Source organism: Mus musculus, chromosome X (genome assembly GCF_000001635.26).
Source record: "Mus musculus strain C57BL/6J chromosome X, GRCm38.p6 C57BL/6J".
Classification (NCBI taxonomy): Eukaryota; Metazoa; Chordata; class Mammalia; order Rodentia; family Muridae; genus Mus; species Mus musculus.
The window spans coordinates 107280450-107297945 of NC_000086.7; the positions used below are offsets into that span (position 1 = coordinate 107280450).

At 35.7% G+C, this 17496-nt stretch overlaps 1 protein-coding gene across 5 annotated transcripts in view; it reads left to right on the top strand.

Annotated features, from left to right (window-relative positions):
- The window catches only part of Gpr174 (G protein-coupled receptor 174), a 40894-nt gene extending 24572 nt beyond the window's left edge, over positions 1-16322 (top strand). For 3 of the 5 annotated variants that reach the window (NM_001177781.1, NM_001358747.1, NM_001033251.5), the window contains exons 4-5: positions 8017-8087; positions 11610-16320. In NM_001177781.1, the coding sequence (NP_001171252.1) occupies positions 12135-13142 (1008 nt within the window). In that variant the 5' untranslated portion in view covers positions 8017-8087; positions 11610-12134 and the 3' untranslated portion in view covers positions 13143-16320. Of the gene's footprint in view, positions 1-3896; positions 4034-8016; positions 8088-11573 lie in introns of those variants that run through there. The other 2 variants (NM_001177782.1, XM_017318457.2) reach the window with 2 other exon arrangements.
- The last annotated feature ends 1174 nt before the right edge of the window (positions 16323-17496 follow it).

Here is a 17496-nt window from a genome sequence, read left to right on the forward strand (position 1 = left end):
AAATAAATTAATACATCAGGGACTAATTATAGAAGAAATAATACATGCAATTGACTATTGTTCATTGTAAAATCTATAGGTAACCAATTTCTTAGATCTGGGATTACAAGGTCACTGCCATAATTGTTGAATGATTAATTCAACCCCCAAACTCTATGTATCTAATATTTTCTTCCCCTAACATATATCTAAGTCGATAAGTACATTGATGCTATATGAATTTATTTTTTCCTGTGGGTTGGGGTTATCCTTGAAATGTTACAAAGTCAATATGTAGAAATTTTAATGAATTTGACCTAAATGAGCTTCAAAAATGTGACTAGTCACTTATTTATTTTTTTTATTCTAGTGATGTGGGTATCTAAAATTGACCAAATATTTCTAATAATATACTTCACTGAAAATACTTATTTTTGTTACATGTTTTAGTTTAATAACCTCTCCTTTCCTTAGCTTTCCATAACTTGTATTTAAGGATCAAAAACAACACATTTATAAATAGGAGGTAAGTGCTAAAATTATATATAAACCCACCCTAACCCAGATTAAAATTCACAGGCTTACTGTGGTGTCTGGGAATTCTGAGGGACAATGGTGTAGATTTAAGTATTTAGCCTATAGAATAACTAAAATAAGTAAGTAACCATTTGAACTAATAAAAATATGTGTCCTAGCATACTTTGTGCTAGGATAATCTTGAATAGTGGAAGCCTAGTACACCAATAAGAGATCAGGCTAAAAAAAATAGTGTTTTTAGTGTTACATTTTTCACGTCTTTGTAGTGTAGCTTTAGGAGATATTTTAACTTGAATCTGATTGAAAAAACTATAGACACACGTCAGTCTAAAATAATAAAGTAATGTTATTTAACAAAACAAAAGGGAAGTAGAGCTAACACACATGTCAAAATGCTGTCAACATGGATAAAATATGAATATTGGTTCACTTCTGAAGTCCTGCTGGGTATTACCGAATATGTTATTGTTCAAAAGTATAAAAAGGTCCATTTGTCAATGAGGGTTCTTTATTGTCTTGCTGTTCATATTAGGTAGGAGAGGCCCTTAGTTATTTTAGCCAATTTGAACTTGGAATAGAAGTTCTTTCTATAAATCCATCTGCAAAAGATTGGAAACAGGACATTTTCTAGATTTCATAGATACTTTTAGTTCAACAAGACTTCATTAAAATAAGTTGTAATGCATTTTGTTTAAAGCCAAACAATAGTAGCAAACCATACTTCCCTGACAATCCTCTCAATAATTACCAGTGCCAACTTGTTTTAGATATTGCAATAATGTGTTACCTAAACTGTGCAAATGTCACAATCAATGCCATTTATTGAAAAAAGTATTTAGTAAGAAAACTTTATTCAATGAATAAGTACGTAAAATTCCAATCAAAATATTGTTTTGCATCAAATTCTAACACCTGGCTTGTACTCAAGCAGGAATTGTGATGACATGTGTTATCCTTAAGAAACTTCATCCTTGCCCTAAATGAGAAAAACATTTCCATGTCTTTGAAGCTAGTAACCAAAAGATCAATTGTGAGAAGAAAAGAGAGAGTCATTTGTAAAGGATTCATCTGACATAGTTATCACTAATGAGTCATTTGTGGATGCCTTCATAAAAAATTATCAAAAATTGTGGTGAAGATCTACAGTGTTATTTGGTAGCTGATATTTTATCTCTTATTGTACTAATTAGAGACCAGGGGTGGAATGGCAACTAAGTGAGTATGTCATTACCTGGGTACTTAAAAAATCTTGGCTTTTCTTCATCTTCTGTATCTTTCTTTGGAGATCAATTCAGAGCAGTGGGTCATGATTTTTGTTTCGTTCATTTTAACAGATTATAAAAAGAGAAGGGTTGTCAAGGAGTACACCAGAGTGATTTACTACTCTATGTTGACTAAGCCAAGAGGAGGGTACTCCAAACAGAATTATTACTGGTGGCAGGCTAATCAAGGATTCTACTCATTTTCATTGCTTTTTGGGACAGTGTCTATGTACCTGAGATTGTTCTTACACTCACAATCATTTTTTTCTGCTCCTGGGTGCTAGAACCATAGACAAGTAAGCCATACACAGCTTCCCACATTTACCTGTAATGCTACTAGTGGCAGAATACTGACTGTGAGAACCAAGAACTGATAAACAAACAAACAAACAAACAAACAACTTCATTTTCTTTTACTACTACTCAGGGGACTAATGCTGCAAGAGAAGTGTAGGATCACAATACTGTTTTCTGGCATTTTTATCACTTCCCAAGGAAACCAAGGGTTTTACTTTAGTTACTTTTCTTTTGTGATAAACAACTATAACCAAGACAACTTATAAAATAAATCATTTACTAGGGCTTATAATTCCAGAGAGTTAGAGCATGTGATGGCAGAGTAAAAGGCATGGCGGTAGAAACAGCTCAGAGCTCACATTTTAAAACAGGAAACAGGAGACTGGAGACCAAGTATTCAAGCATATGAGCCTATGGGGGCCATTCACTGCAGGCATATCTTTTGAAGTATGTTCAACTAGAATCTGAAATCATGGAAAACTTGATAGAAGATTAAGTAACTAACTAGAATCCTTTTCTCTAGGAATATTAGAGGAGCTTTACCAATGAGATCCAGAAAATTACTTCCAGTCCAGCAGAAGGCAAAGCTGTGTCACTCAGGGAAACTGAAGCTCATTTAAAAGAGCAGAATTCAGTGTTATATAAAATTATTATCTGCTATTGAAAATACAAAATGATGAGATCTTCATATATTAGATTAATTGCCATGATCTTGGGATATCATTTTTCCATGGAAATTCTAAGTGTTATTACTGAACAATAAATATTTTGTTGTTGTCAGTGACACTTAATATTTTAAATCTTAAACCTTAAGTCATTTTCTATGAACATTCTGAAATGGCTGGAGACCTCAGTGTCTGTTGAAAGCAGTGGTTATCAATCTGTCTAATGCTATAACCCTTTAATACGGTTCTTCATGTTGTGGTGACCTCCATCCACAAAATCATGAATATAATTTTGCTACTGTTATTAATAAAAATGTGAGTATCTGATATCCAACCCCTGTGAAAGTGTCATTGGACGTCCCCCCCACCCCCAAGAGGCATTGTAACCCACAGGGTAAGAACAACTGGATTAGAGACTTCTCTATTATTCTTTGCTGTTAAAAACAAAATGCTATAGATTTGGGTAATATGGAAGAAAGGAACCCAGATATAAATGAACCACAAATATCAACAGAAGAGAAAACACAGTGAGCAAAAAGACTAGGCTGTGCTGATGTAGTAAATGAGCTTAGAAGAAAAGGCTGCAAAAGCTTTGGGACCTATTACATAGACTCCAGAAATTTTGAGTATGTGGAGCTATTGACATTCCTTTGAGAAAGTTGTCAGGTTTAAATTCTTCACTCCAGTTCCTAAAGGTGGGAGTCTGACATTTCCAGCTTAAATATTTTCCAAGGAGCAGACATCCTTACAAAGAAGGAAGATTAAACACATAGGAAATATTTTTTTCTTTTTCTTTTTCTTTTACTAAAGGAAGGCTTTTAGTCCCTTAAAAATCACACCATGTAGGTAGCCACCTACACACAAATCATGGCCAATCCTCTGGTGAGGCCCTGGGGACTGGTTTTATTTTCCACTCCACCCTTGCTCTTTCTACCAGACCCCATAAGGTTGGTTTACTCCTTACTTTCACAGGCTATTAATCCTGTGGAGCAGTGGATAGGGCACACACTCAAAGAGAAAATTTTGAGAAGGATGGCAAAAAAGTGAAAAGGGCCAGAAGGATGTGATTATCTTGGACGTTAGTTTATTTTATGTAAGCTTGGAAGCTCATAACTTTCCTGTTTAAAAAAATCCCCTCTTCTTGTCCAAATGCTCATGTCTGGTCTGAGACACAAGGTGAACATTCAGAAAATCGGAGGAAAATCCCCACAGCCGTGTCAGCACTGAGAACAGGAAATGCATACAGTTTTCCCACTGCAATGCAACTTGTGATCACCTCATCGCTGCTACCAAGTAAAAATATGCAAACTTTAATGTGTAAAGTGGAACTTTGTAGAATAGTGGCTTGTCCTCTAAAAGAAAAGAGTTGAAATACAGAAACACAGAGTGGCAAACCCATAAGGCATTTTATAACTGAGTTTGGGCGAACTAGTTTTAAATAGTTTCTTTGGTATTTCAGAGTTCCATTTACAAGCCAGGTAACACTTTAACTAATGTTTTAATCTTACGTGCATACGAAAGTGCTTGAGTTCCATTATGAATGAACTCTAAGTTAAACAACAGTCAACTAATGGAAGTTTATCTAATTGTGTATAAAAGATTATAGTATATGAGTGACATAAATGGTTCTTACCATTAGATTATCATTTGCTTTTGATGCTCAATAAACTTACTTGAATCTGAGATTCAGATACATATAGCTGGGCCTTGAAGGATAGACCAAATATCAATACATGTAGATGGACTAGAGATAGAGCAATTTAAACCAAATGATAGTCAAGAATGTGGAAAAAAGAGAAGGGACAATTTTCTAAACAACTTGACTCTGGGCTTTATGTTATTGTTTTTTACACTCAAAGCACATTCTCAAATTTGTGTGTACATTTAACTTGTTACAATGTACATTCCTTCTTTTTTTGACTTCCAGGCAATTATTGTTCAATTCATTGGGAATATATACTTCAAACACACACTGTAGTTATCCTAGGAATCAGAGTTTTAGAGACCTGACTAGTAAAATGGGAAATAATAAAGACAGATTAGCAAAACAATGGGAAACTCTTAAAAACCAACTGGTTTTTATGAATACAAGAGGCATCCTAGCATTGGCTTACGTATTTTTAGTTCTCACTACAGGCTTGAAAAGGCTTCAGAATTGTCCATCCTCAGTAAAACTGATATGCACTACTCTCCAAAATATAAAGTAATTGCAAACTAGTATGTCTAAGACAATGTGACTTGGCTTTATTCACTGGTGATGTGAGGCTGAGTGACCCTTTTCATGCTGTCTCCAAGTAATTGAGAGCACTTCTATAGCCAAGGAACAGGATACATTTTCTGTTGGAGAGGAAATAGCCCTCAAATCTCAGCAGAGACATTTGGACTCATTCACACTCATCTAAGTGAAGGATGGTAATGTTCACAATAACTCTGTCTGCCTGTGTGCATCCTTCCTTTTTCATTAAGTACAACTGTAGGAGTCTCATGGAAGTTGTTGAAACTTCTAGAAATGGCACCCTGGTAGAGCACATTTGTTTGTAGTAAAATAAGCCTGGTGGAACATCAAAATTTAGTGAATTCCCTAAGAGAAATAACCACAAAATACTTTCCCCAAAGTATTTGCTTACCACCATGTAGCAGTTACTAGACAGATCTTCCAGGGAATTTGTGAGATATTTGACTTCAAAAAATTCAGAAATCAAAACCTGGAGATTTTTGGCACCTACTGATAAAAATTAGTAACAAATTGTTCAACTTTCTTCACCCTAGTGTTTGTGATCACTCAGATACCATAATATTGAAAGTGGATACTGACAGCCATCCATTGCATGGAGCACAGGGTCACAAATGAAGGAGCTAAAGAAAGTACCCAAGGAGCTTTAGGGGTTTGCAGCCTTATACAGGAACAATATGAACTAACCAGTACCCCCAGAACTCCCTGGGACTATAACATCAACCAAAGACTACACATGGAGGGCCCCATCACTCCAGCTGCATATGTAGCAGAGGATGGCCTAGTCGGTCATCAATGAGAGGACAGTCCCTTGGTCCTGTGAAGGTTCTATGACCCAGTACAGGGGAATGCCAGGGCCAGGAAGCAGGAGTGGGTGGGTTGGTTAGCAGGGGGAGAGGGGAGAGAATAGGAGGCTTTCTGAGGGGGAAACCAGGAAAGGGGTTAACATTTGAAATGTAAATAAAGAAAATATCTAATAAAAAAGATTTTAAAAAGTGTTTCCCATACAGATGCACACAGCTGTTCAGCCTCACATAGTTTGCAATTACTTGTGTGTGTGTGTGTGTGGTCTATTTTATCATAGCCTATTAGTATGCATCTAACCAGATCTCTAAAATAAATAGGCTTTTGAGCACACAATTGCCTATAACTTGGGATTAGGTGGGTTTTTTTGTTTGTTTGTTTACTGTTGTTTGGTTAGTTAGTTTGTTTTTAGTTGTTGTTTTGCAAAACTCCACATCCCAAATAGCATCTCTATTGGTAGTACATCTCAAAGAGTACAACTAAATGTTTTAATTAACTTGTATTTTATAATTTGTATTCTTAAAATAAAGACACACATTTTCACAGGGAGAAGAGTCTTACAGTATGACCTAATATATTCTCAGATAATAGCATCTTAAATCTCAACAAAATGATAACGAAGCTTTCTCTGATATTCATTTGAAGCAAAATTCATCTAAATAAGTAAACAAATACATAATATAGCTAAAATAAGCATTCTCATGAAACATCAGCAAAATTCAGCAAATCTTCATGATATATAAACAAAAAATATAGTAATTCCCTTCAATGACTTTAGGAAATATTTTCTGACCTACATACACTAGAAACTTATCACAGTAATTTGGGGTCTTTGCATCCTTTTCTCTCCCAGCCCCCCTTTTTGAAAAGTCTGACATAGTACTTCAAATAAATCTCTCATAGCATAATTGTCCTCTGAGAGGCTCTACTCAGGAGGTGACCGAAACAGATGCAGACACATGCAAACACTGGACAGAGGTCAGGACTCTAATGGAAGAGTTGTGGGGGAAGGATTGAAGTCTCTGAAGGAGATAGGAACCCCACAGGAAGACCAACAGAATCAACTAACCTGGACACCTAGGAGCTCTAAGAGACTGCCCCCCACCCCCAACTGAAGAACACACACAGGCTGGAACGAGGCCCCTGGCACATACTTAGCAGACATGCAGCTCAGTCTCCATGTGGGCCTCCCAACAACTGGAGCAGATGATCTCCCTAAAGCTGTAGCCTGACTATGGTAGCTGTTCACTAACAGGCTTCCTTGTTTGGCCTCAGTGGGAGAGGATGCCCCTACTCTGGCAGGGACTTGATACGCCAGAGTGGGGGAATGCCAGGGAGGAGCACCCTCTCAGAGTAGGTAAGGGGAGTGGAGATGGGGGATAGTTTCTGTAAGGGAGGGAATAAGCAGTATATATATGTATATGTATATATATATACATATATATATACACATACATACATAAACATATATATACACACATACATATATATACATATATGTGTGTGTATATACATACATATATATATATATATATATAGAGAGAGAGAGAGAGAGAGAGAGAGAGAGAGAGAGAGAGAGAGAGAGATTGAGAGAGAGAGAGAGAGTCGGGCTATGTTCAGGTACCTGTTAGAGTGTAGATTCAGTATATTTTCAGGACTGACCTCTTCCCTGGGGAAGACCACCTGTTCCACCCCCAACTTTTTTCAGTTGCCTGTAGTTCTATATGTAGGGTTGAAGCTTCACAGGCTTTTCTCAATTCAGTTTGTCATGTGCATTGATGTTGTCCTTGTTTGGCTAATGCTTGGGTGTTTGTGTTGATGAGAGTCTATGGGTTTAACTTCTGGATTACTAGCAGATACAATCTCACAGCAACTTCCCTGATCTTCTGGCTCTTACAATATTTTATCATCCTCTTTTACAGTGTTCCCTGAGCCTTATGTGTGGAAGTGTTTTGTAGATGGATCATAGGGACTGGGCTCAACACTCTGCATTTTGATAGGGTATGGTTTCTGTAGCGATCTCTGAGTGTTGCAGGGATGTTTCCTTAATGAGGAGGGAAGACTACACTTCTTTTGGGTTTGATGGCAAATGTTTACAGATTTTTGTGCAGGAATATGCTGGTTTAATAAGTTAGTAATTGTAGATTCTCTTCTAATGTATTATTCCCCTCTTACATGCTTTAATTATCTATGATCATATCTTATACACTGTATAATGACTTTTATTCTTTTCTACCAGATTTTAATATTCAAGAAGAGAAAGGCCACACACCTTTTTCCCACTGTCTGTTCTATGGCAATATTATTAAGGTAACCATTGATTACCATGCTATATAGTTTCTGATTTGTGGATATACATCTTTAAAGAGCTAACCTAGGAAAAATAATGAAACCCTTAAGTAGAATTGAGCAGAATAAAAATGAAGAAGAAAATTAATATAGACAAACTAGGGTAGAAAATACAAAACGTAAACTGGGGCGGTAGTGAGAGTACTCGTGCAGAAAATAATCACCTAACCTAAGTCATGTTTATTGAGCACTTATTGGATACTAAATTTATTACTTATACTAGCAGAGTAAATTCTCGTACTAACTCTCTACATATGATATGATGATTATTGTCATTTTTAATGAACATAAGTTCATGTTCTGTGGCATCTGTGTCTGACTTCATATTTTACTTAACACATTTTTCCTCCAGATCAAGAAGTTTTGTTATAAATGACAGAGTTTCTTTAGTTTCAAAGGCTGAGTAATACTCAGCTATGTGCATGCACAGTCGATTATTTATATATTCTTTGTTGATGGATATATAGCTTGATTCTGTATGCTGTCTAAAAGGAATGATGGCAAAATAAACACGGGAGTGAAACAGTTTTGTTAAAATACTAATTTTATTTCTCTTAGATATATAACACAGAGGAGAGATTTTGAATCGTGATAGGTCTATTTGAATACATATTAAAATATATGATATATGTATTAGAAACTGCAGTCCTCTTTTTGTAGAATGATGTCAATGTATATTCCCTCCAATAAGGAAGAAAAAAAAAATCCCCCTTTTCTCTACATCTTCATTACCTTTAGAATTGTTGTAAAAGCTCTTTGTAATAGTTTGAGTGATATTTCATGTTAGTTTATAATTTTCATTTCTCTGGTGATTTGTGGTGTTTGCATCTCTTCTTACACCTCTATTCTGCCATCTAAATTTCTCTATCACTTAATTACAATCATCACATGTGAATATATTTCAAAGATAATATTTATTTTCAGAGTTGGTCAGTTTTGTTAATACTTCTTCCAATATCCATGCTATTTTTAACAATAATGTATAAAGATTATAGTACCAAGTTCTATATTTTTTATTTGAGAAATATCAGATCTTTAACATCTTCAAGCTGAATGCCTTTTATATAAAGTGAGACCCACATTTTTAGACAAAACATGATATTTTACTTACTAGAAGATTTACTTACCAGGCAAAATAACAACAATAATTCCTTCAAGGGCTGAATCATGCACACTTCAAACCACATGGAGTTGATAATCCAAAGCAGGATGTTTCATAATGCTCTTTTCATTTTCATTCTTCCCACGTATCTTTAAAGTCAGTTAAATCCTTCTAGATTTCAGCAGCCTTGAGGCAATGATTCAAGTCCCTAAGCTAAAATTTGTTTACCTCAAAAGAAGGGTCATGGGCCCAGCTGAGTCAGCCTTTGGGGGATTTGATTCTCTGTTCTGATGCTCTGCTCTCTTGTCTTGGATAATTAAGAGGTGACTAAATGGCCCATGTAAATGGAACTATTTAAAGAGAGGCTGGTTGCCCACTTATTTTCACAACATCTGGGAAGGATTTGAATCAAATCACTGGCCCCTAAATGATGCTTCAAGGACAAAAGCAATGCTGACTGTATCCGAGTCATATGGAAAGCTTTGTGAAAATAGAATTTTCTGGCCTTACCTAAAACATGTTGAATCAAAATCTCTAGAGGAAACACCTGGAAAGCTGTATTAATGTTTTTGCTGTTGTTGTTTTAAAGAAAACGTTTTCCTCACATGGGTCTGAAGATCCCTTATGTTTGGGAAATAGTGGTGGAAATCAGAGTTTCCAAAGACTTAACTAAGTTTAATTGTTAAAATCCAGGTCCTGAGGGAGGGGCTGAGATTCTTCTGAATTTCTAACAGGCTCCCTTCTTGTTGGCTTAGACATTTTTTGTAACAAAGTGCTGGATTATTTTTCAAGTTCCTTCTCATTTTACTTTTCTGCACTTTCTAGAACATTGGTTTTCAACCCTCCTAACGCTGTGACACTTTTATAGTTCCTCATGCTGTGGTGAGCCCCCAGCCACAAATGTTTTTTGGTGCTACTTCATAACTGTAATTTTACTAATGTTATGGATCATAATATAAATATCTGCATTATCTTGTGGTCTCAGACAAACCCTGTGAAAGGGTCATTTGATCTCCAAAGAGGATGTAACCTGTGGGTTGAGAACTGCTGTTATAGAACCTGTAGCATATTAATCCCCACTCAAATCAAAATTCTATTAATACTAATATATTTTTATACATGTGCTTTATTTTTTATTTTTCCTATATACAATGGATTTTGATCATACACACATACACAACTCCATTCCACCTTATCCAGGCTTCCCGATATGGCTCCCTCACAAATTTGTCATCTTCTGTTTTGTTTTGCGTTTTTAAATAATATACTGAGTCCATTGCAATCTGCTTACACTGGAGGGTGGGAAACCTACCAGGAGCCATACCAACAAAGAAAATTATTTTCTCTCCCCCTAGCAGTTATCAACTGCCAGTAATTCCACATCTAGGGACAAGGCCTTGTTCATACTGGAATTTTGATAGGATTAATCTTGAGCATGTGAACCTAGCTTCATATAAATTCATGACTGCAAAAAGAATCTTAATTCACATATAGGATAGCCTCCAGATGGGTTATTGGTTAGGGAATCTCCAGAGAAACACCCCCTCAAAGAAAAATACAAGTCAGGCTACTGCTATTGTTTGTGGTTGCCCACTGTAATTAGATGGTCATATCCTAGTATTGCTGAAGATACCACATATTTTGGTTGTAATACATATAAGAATTAATTTTAAACTGACTTGGAAACTTCTTCCTGGCTAGCCAGTTTTTATTGTGAGGGTGATACTATTAGGCCTCTGGAAGAAAAAGACATTAATAGTCTTCTCCATGTTGTAATACTAACCTGGGGATAGAGTAGGGAAGACATGCACTACGGTGCAATAGTGGCACAAAGATTGGGGAGATAAACAACTACATTCTGATTGGGTTTAAGGTCTGTTCCATAGAAGGAAATTTGTGAGTGACACTGTAAACCTTACCAAAAGCTTATGGCTAGAAAGGCCATCTGCCCTAGAGGAGAATCTACTGTGTTGTTTTGCTAAAACATGATCATATTAAAATGCTTTCTAAATATTTGTTTGTACCCACAGCTCTGTGATGTTCTCAACCTTGGTTAGAAAAGCCTCTTTTTGCAGTGGGAAGCAATTAATGCAGAGACTCCTAACTGACCAAAATGCTAAGACTAAGTGACTATGACTTCTTAGCCCTAAGCAAAATTAGATATCACCCAAAAAAAAGTGAGGCTCAGGAAATATTAAGGATAAGAAGAGTAAAGAATTTAAGACCTAGATGATGGGGAGGAATTTTGTGAAGTGTTGTTTTCTGGATATGATGTGACCATTAAACACTAGTTTTTCTTATTTAAAAACGCTAGGTGTAACAAGTTTATTTTCTTTTACTTGCAGGTTTGCCTTTTATTCTCTCTCTCTTCTTTAATGCAGATCTGAAAAAGTCTTGGGAAAAAAAAGAACCATCAAAATAAGTCATCTTCAAACAGTGGCTGAGCCAGCCTGCACTGAAGCAAACCTTTCTTCTCTGTGTGCCAGATGTCTCTCCCCAAAAGAACATGAAACGTCCTTCCAAACACCTGTAAAGTGATAACCATCATATGGGAATTTGAGAAGTTGATGTATGACATAGTTATGAATCAAATGAGAAATATCCTCTTTCCATGATGTCCTGGCCTGGAAGACCTTACCACAAAATAAACAAGAGAAGAACATTTTAACAACTTTTCATGTGTGCTTGCACAATGGATTTCTGTGGTTATGTATACAAAGCTGAGGCATAAATACAGCCAGGTTTTTTTAGACTTCCCAAATCATGTGTAGAGGCTAACAATTGTGGCAAAAGTTTGTTTTATACTCTGTCTCTCTGAGCCACTGACTTGTGGACAGTACAGAAGTTACTTGTGGATTTAAATTTGAATGACCAGTAGGCAAAGAAAATTTCTCTTGGAAATAATCATGACTGATAATTTTACATGTAACAAGACAGATGGAGACAATACAGATTTCCGGTACTTCATTTATGCAGTGACATACACTGTTATTCTTGTGCCAGGTCTTATAGGGAACATATTAGCCTTATGGGTATTTTACGGCTATATGAAAGAAACCAAAAGGGCTGTGGTATTTATGATAAACCTAGCCATTGCTGACTTATTACAGATTCTCTCTCTGCCACTGAGGATCTTTTACTACTTGAACCATGACTGGCCATTTGGTCCTGGTCTCTGCATGTTTTGTTTCTACCTGAAATATGTAAACATGTATGCCAGCATCTACTTCTTGGTCTGCATCAGTGTGCGAAGATTTTGGTTTCTCATGTACCCCTTTCGTTTCAATGACTGCAAACAGAAATATGACTTGTATATCAGCATTATTGGCTGGCTGATCATCTGCCTTGCCTGCCTGCTCTTTCCTCTCCTCAGAACCAATGATGATACTCCAGGTAACAGAACCAAATGCTTTGTGGATCTTCCTATCAGGAATGTTAATCTGGCCCAATCTGTTGCCATGATAACTATCGGAGAGGTGGTTGGGTTTGTTACTCCTCTTATGATTGTTTTATACTGTACCTGGAAGACAGCTTTGTCATTACAAAATAAATATCCCATTTCTCAACATCTTGGAGAGAAAAAGAAAGCCCTGAAGATGATTCTGACCTGTGCAGGGGTGTTTCTAGTTTGCTTTGTACCTTATCACTTCAGCTTTCCTTTAGATTTCCTGGTTAAGTCCAATGAAATTAAGAGTTGCTTTGCCAGAAGAGTGATTCTAATATTTCATTCTGTGGCCCTGTGTCTGGCAAGCCTGAACTCCTGTCTTGACCCAGTTATATATTATTTTACCACTAATGAGTTCAGAAGACGCCTTTCAAGACAAGATTTGCCTGATAACATCCAACTCCATACAAAATCATACAAAATTGCAAGTAACCATGCCACTTCTACCGTGGCAGCTGAACTATGTTAAATAAAACCCAGAACTGAACATGGCCTGGAATGCAAATACCAGAACACATTTGCAGTACCTCATCAAGACAGTATTCACAGGAAGTATTCATAACCTTTCAGTGTGGTCTATATTACTTACATGGGGAATGCACATATTTATGACAATACCTGTTTAGAATATTGCATTTCAATATCATTGCTGGTGACATGTCCATGCGGTAATGTTGGACCAACTCTTTAAGACGTAAATGGTGAAATTTTGATAATACTGCGCACATATTCTCTCAGCTAGAGTCATCAGCTTTATCTGTGAACCTAAGTCACAAAATCAATTACTAACTCAAGCCCATTTTAAGCACTGAGTTTTCTTACCACAGTTGCTGAATCTATGTTCAAAAGGTGTGCAATTGTCCATTTGTAGTAGTGATCACAGTTTGCATTCCAACAACATATTTGGTTGTTTTTAAAGTGGGGTGGGCAAAACTTTATGTGTACATAGTGTTACAAAAACAGGGTAATTGTTATTTCCCAAGTGTGATTCCATTCAAGGATTTGAAACTCCAATGCTTTATTTCTTCAGTTAGTTTTAATATGAAACATCATCTGTCACATTACTTGTTGAATGAATTTCTGAAACCAGGCTCTGGTACACTTAAACTAAGAACAACAAACATTCATGACACATAGTAATCCTCTGTAATTGTATAAAATGATACATTGAATAGTCCCAGGGCAGGTAGTTTTCTACAGTTAAGGCAACATGAGTCAGATGGCCTTTATGCTTTAGAGAAAGGAAAGAGGTGACAACCACAATTCTGGCTCTCTGAAACTAGGTCCAAAGAATACCTTCAGGTATATATGTATGAACATGCCTAGGAGAGGGATAGCTTTTCATCATAATTTAGAATTACATTGAAGCAATCTGATAGGTTATTACTGCATTTACTGAGCCTATGGAAGAAACAGTGCACCAATTAGTCGCTAAGCTTGGGCAGAGTGAAAATATGAACCAAAGTGAAGTATAAGTCTTAAAAATCACTATTATCCTTTAAGTATTCTCCAAGGTAAGTGGTGCCTATTAAGACATCTACACAAGCCAGAGTGTGACATAAAGACACTGGTCATGTGGACTTTTAAATCTGCACTTTTCCAGTTAAGTTATATGATTATAAAGCCTACAAAGATTACCTCTCAGAAACTGTTGGAAGCAATTCTTTCACCTTTTGAGAAAAGTGTGGATCATTCCAGCAGCCATATACATCCTTACAAAAGCTATGTCTACTATCTGTTTAGTACTATTGAGCAGGAAAAACTCGGGTATGTGGTTGTAAGCACTGGAATATTCTGAAGCATGATATACATTGTAAATAAGATTACTTTCAGAAATCGTTGAATAAGAGAATGGGGAGAAAACACTCTCCTTTACATTGAGAAAATAAAGAAATCAAGCAAGACATGCAGTTTTAGGGATATAGTTAATGATACTATATGTTTTAGGAAAAACTCATTAAATGGACATGAATTTTAGCTTCTAATACTAGTGGGAAACCTCTAAAGTTTTGTTTGAGTAAGTAACAAAAATGTAGTGCTTATGTTTGAACAGTTTATGAAAATAATAATGTATTAGAAAAAATGAGTTTGTGCTGCTAGCAACAGTATATTTATATATATCCTAATCATTCCTTGTGATGTACATATGTTTTGATGTATTAAATAAGTGTTAAATTTTGTTTTCAAAAAAGAAACTATAAATGTGTGTGGTCTATTTGTTTTAAAGTGATTTCTGTTTGATTGTAAGTTTGTATCATAATGAGATTACAAGTAATCATTTGTGAAACTATGAAACAACTGTGGGTGCTTGAAATAGTGCTCACACTTAAAATATCTATGCCTACTATTTTTTTGTAGCATGTGTTACACTTTTTAAAGTCACTTTGGGAGATCACTGTTGGAACGTTTTTCTAACTTTGATTTCGTTATACTCATACCATTTTTCAAGGGAGAAGAAATACTTCTAGGACATTATTGACCACTGTAGAGTAGTTGAGATTACAGCTCATTTGTTAGATATTACTTCTCCATCATTTAGTGATAAGTCAAATGTCTAATGATTTTATGCTATTTATCTACCCAGATCTGTCTATCTGGGTTTATATTCAGCATCTGAATACTGAATCAGAGCAATTTTTCTGATTCTTCAACTTCCTCATCAGTACATTTCAATTTTGCTCCATCCCCTTCTCCTTCTGATCAACTTATTCATAATAAGGTGCTAATTATAATGTTAACTTCATATTAATTTACCAAGAAATATCTGAAGTTCATACCTTACAAATAGGCATTAACACGAAGTACAGAAATCCAAATGGAGCAATTTCAGACACAGGGAGATGTGGTAGAGGGGAAGACACTATAAAGAAATTGAGTCTTAAAGCAATCCTTTCAAATAATGCATTACAAATGGCCATCTACTCTGGTTGCCATTGTGAGGATGCTAAATTCCAAGAAATAGCTCTATAAACATGGGTGTACATTTTCCAGATTGTTGCTTGAGATTTTTCTTCTACCCTATCTCTCTTCTAACACTGGACCTAGTTTTCAGAAAAAAAAACAAAAAACAAAAAACTAATGCTGGAGAAAATAGTGCTTCGGCCACCAAGCAGGCGCCTCTTTACTGAGGTTCCACTCTTCTTGGAAAGTCTTTTCCTCAGATCTCTTATTTATCATTTTGAGTTCTATAAGATTGAATACAAAGACAATCTGAATGATGGCAATATATAAGTAAAGGTAAATCATCTCATATTTCTTTTATAAACTTGTTAAAATTTTAGTCTTAAAATTAAGCAAATTATTTAATAAGAAAATTTGAATATATATCATTTAATGCTAATAAATTGTCTTTATTGTTGCTCTTATTATTTTAATGGCATGGTTTATATGTTATATGTTATCATTGACATGTAATAAAACAGCAAATCCTATTAATCAGTAGTTTATGAAGAGGAGCCATTTGCCCTACAAATAACAAACCGAGTTGCCATGCTCTATAGGGATTCATCAGAGGAACTCTGCACAGTTTAATTTTTATGCAATCTTTTGGGTTAACTTCCAAGATACTGTGAAATGTTGTTACTGAAGTTTATTTGCAGCTCTTATTTATCATATGAATTTTAATAATAAAGTTTATCTCTGTATGTAATTAAATGGATGTTTTCTGACTCTGGATGTTAATGTGTGATTAGTTTTTTTACCAAATGATAGATTTAAGGGCTGTTAGTGGGATCACATACATGGATTTATGTTTCTTAAGGTCTACTATTCCTTTTAATCTACTGAAGTGGTGGATTCCATTCTCAAAGACCAAGATGAGTTGTCCCGTCTATGTTATCATAACTCAGGTCTCCTCTAGGCCTTTGTTTGCTTAATTTAGCAATTTGCTGTCCATCTTGTTTATTTCCCTAGATTGTCTTTGAATCCTAAGTAGCTTTAGTCATAACCAAATAGTTATAAATTACACACCTTAATGGTTGCAGAAAGAGACTCTAAGGATGCTCTTAAAAAAAAATAAAAAGGTTTTTTTTCTGTTTTCTTTTTTTTAAGTGAAACATCTTATGCTTGGGTAGATCTGAAAAAATAATGAAATTATAAATACATAACCTGCCTCATGCTTCGAGTACCCTCAAACCACTTAGAAAACTTTCCTGTAATCCTGTGAAACCATACAAGAAGTAACTTCACTACCTTCAAAACCATATTCTGTTATTAACATAGGTAATGGTTGACAGAAAGGTGAGAGATAAACTTGTAAAAAATGTAATTGTTTAAAATTACATGTTCCTTGGTTTTGAAGAATGTGGTCTGTGTGGAGGAGGGAAGAGACTACTTGAGCAAACTTTTCTTTACAGACAATTTCTTCAATAGGGCCTAATTAGCTTTAACTACTATTTAATTTTGCAGAAACCACAATCTTCTTTATTGTTGACTATATTCATTTCTTCCTACTCTTAAACATTTGATTCATCTATAGGTACAAGCCACACTCAAGTCCTTGTTTGTTACGCTCTCCGGTCGAGTCAACTGGACAAGTCGAAAGGCTTAAAAGTCACTCATGAGGCAAAAGAGTTTCAAGGAAGCTCTCCTCCTGGAGTCTAGTGTTCTCTACCCATACATTAATTTTTCATTCCCGAGTTCCATTACCGTGCTAGTCTAGAGTATGGATCCACGTGCTCTCTTTCACTATTTTTCTATTATAAGTGCTCTGACATGGCTAAAGCCTTTCGCCAGTGTTCCAACAGTCCAAGGGCGTCCTTGACCAAGATCAAGGGTTTAGAATTCAGTAAGATTGTAAAAGCTAAGTCACTCCCTTACACAGG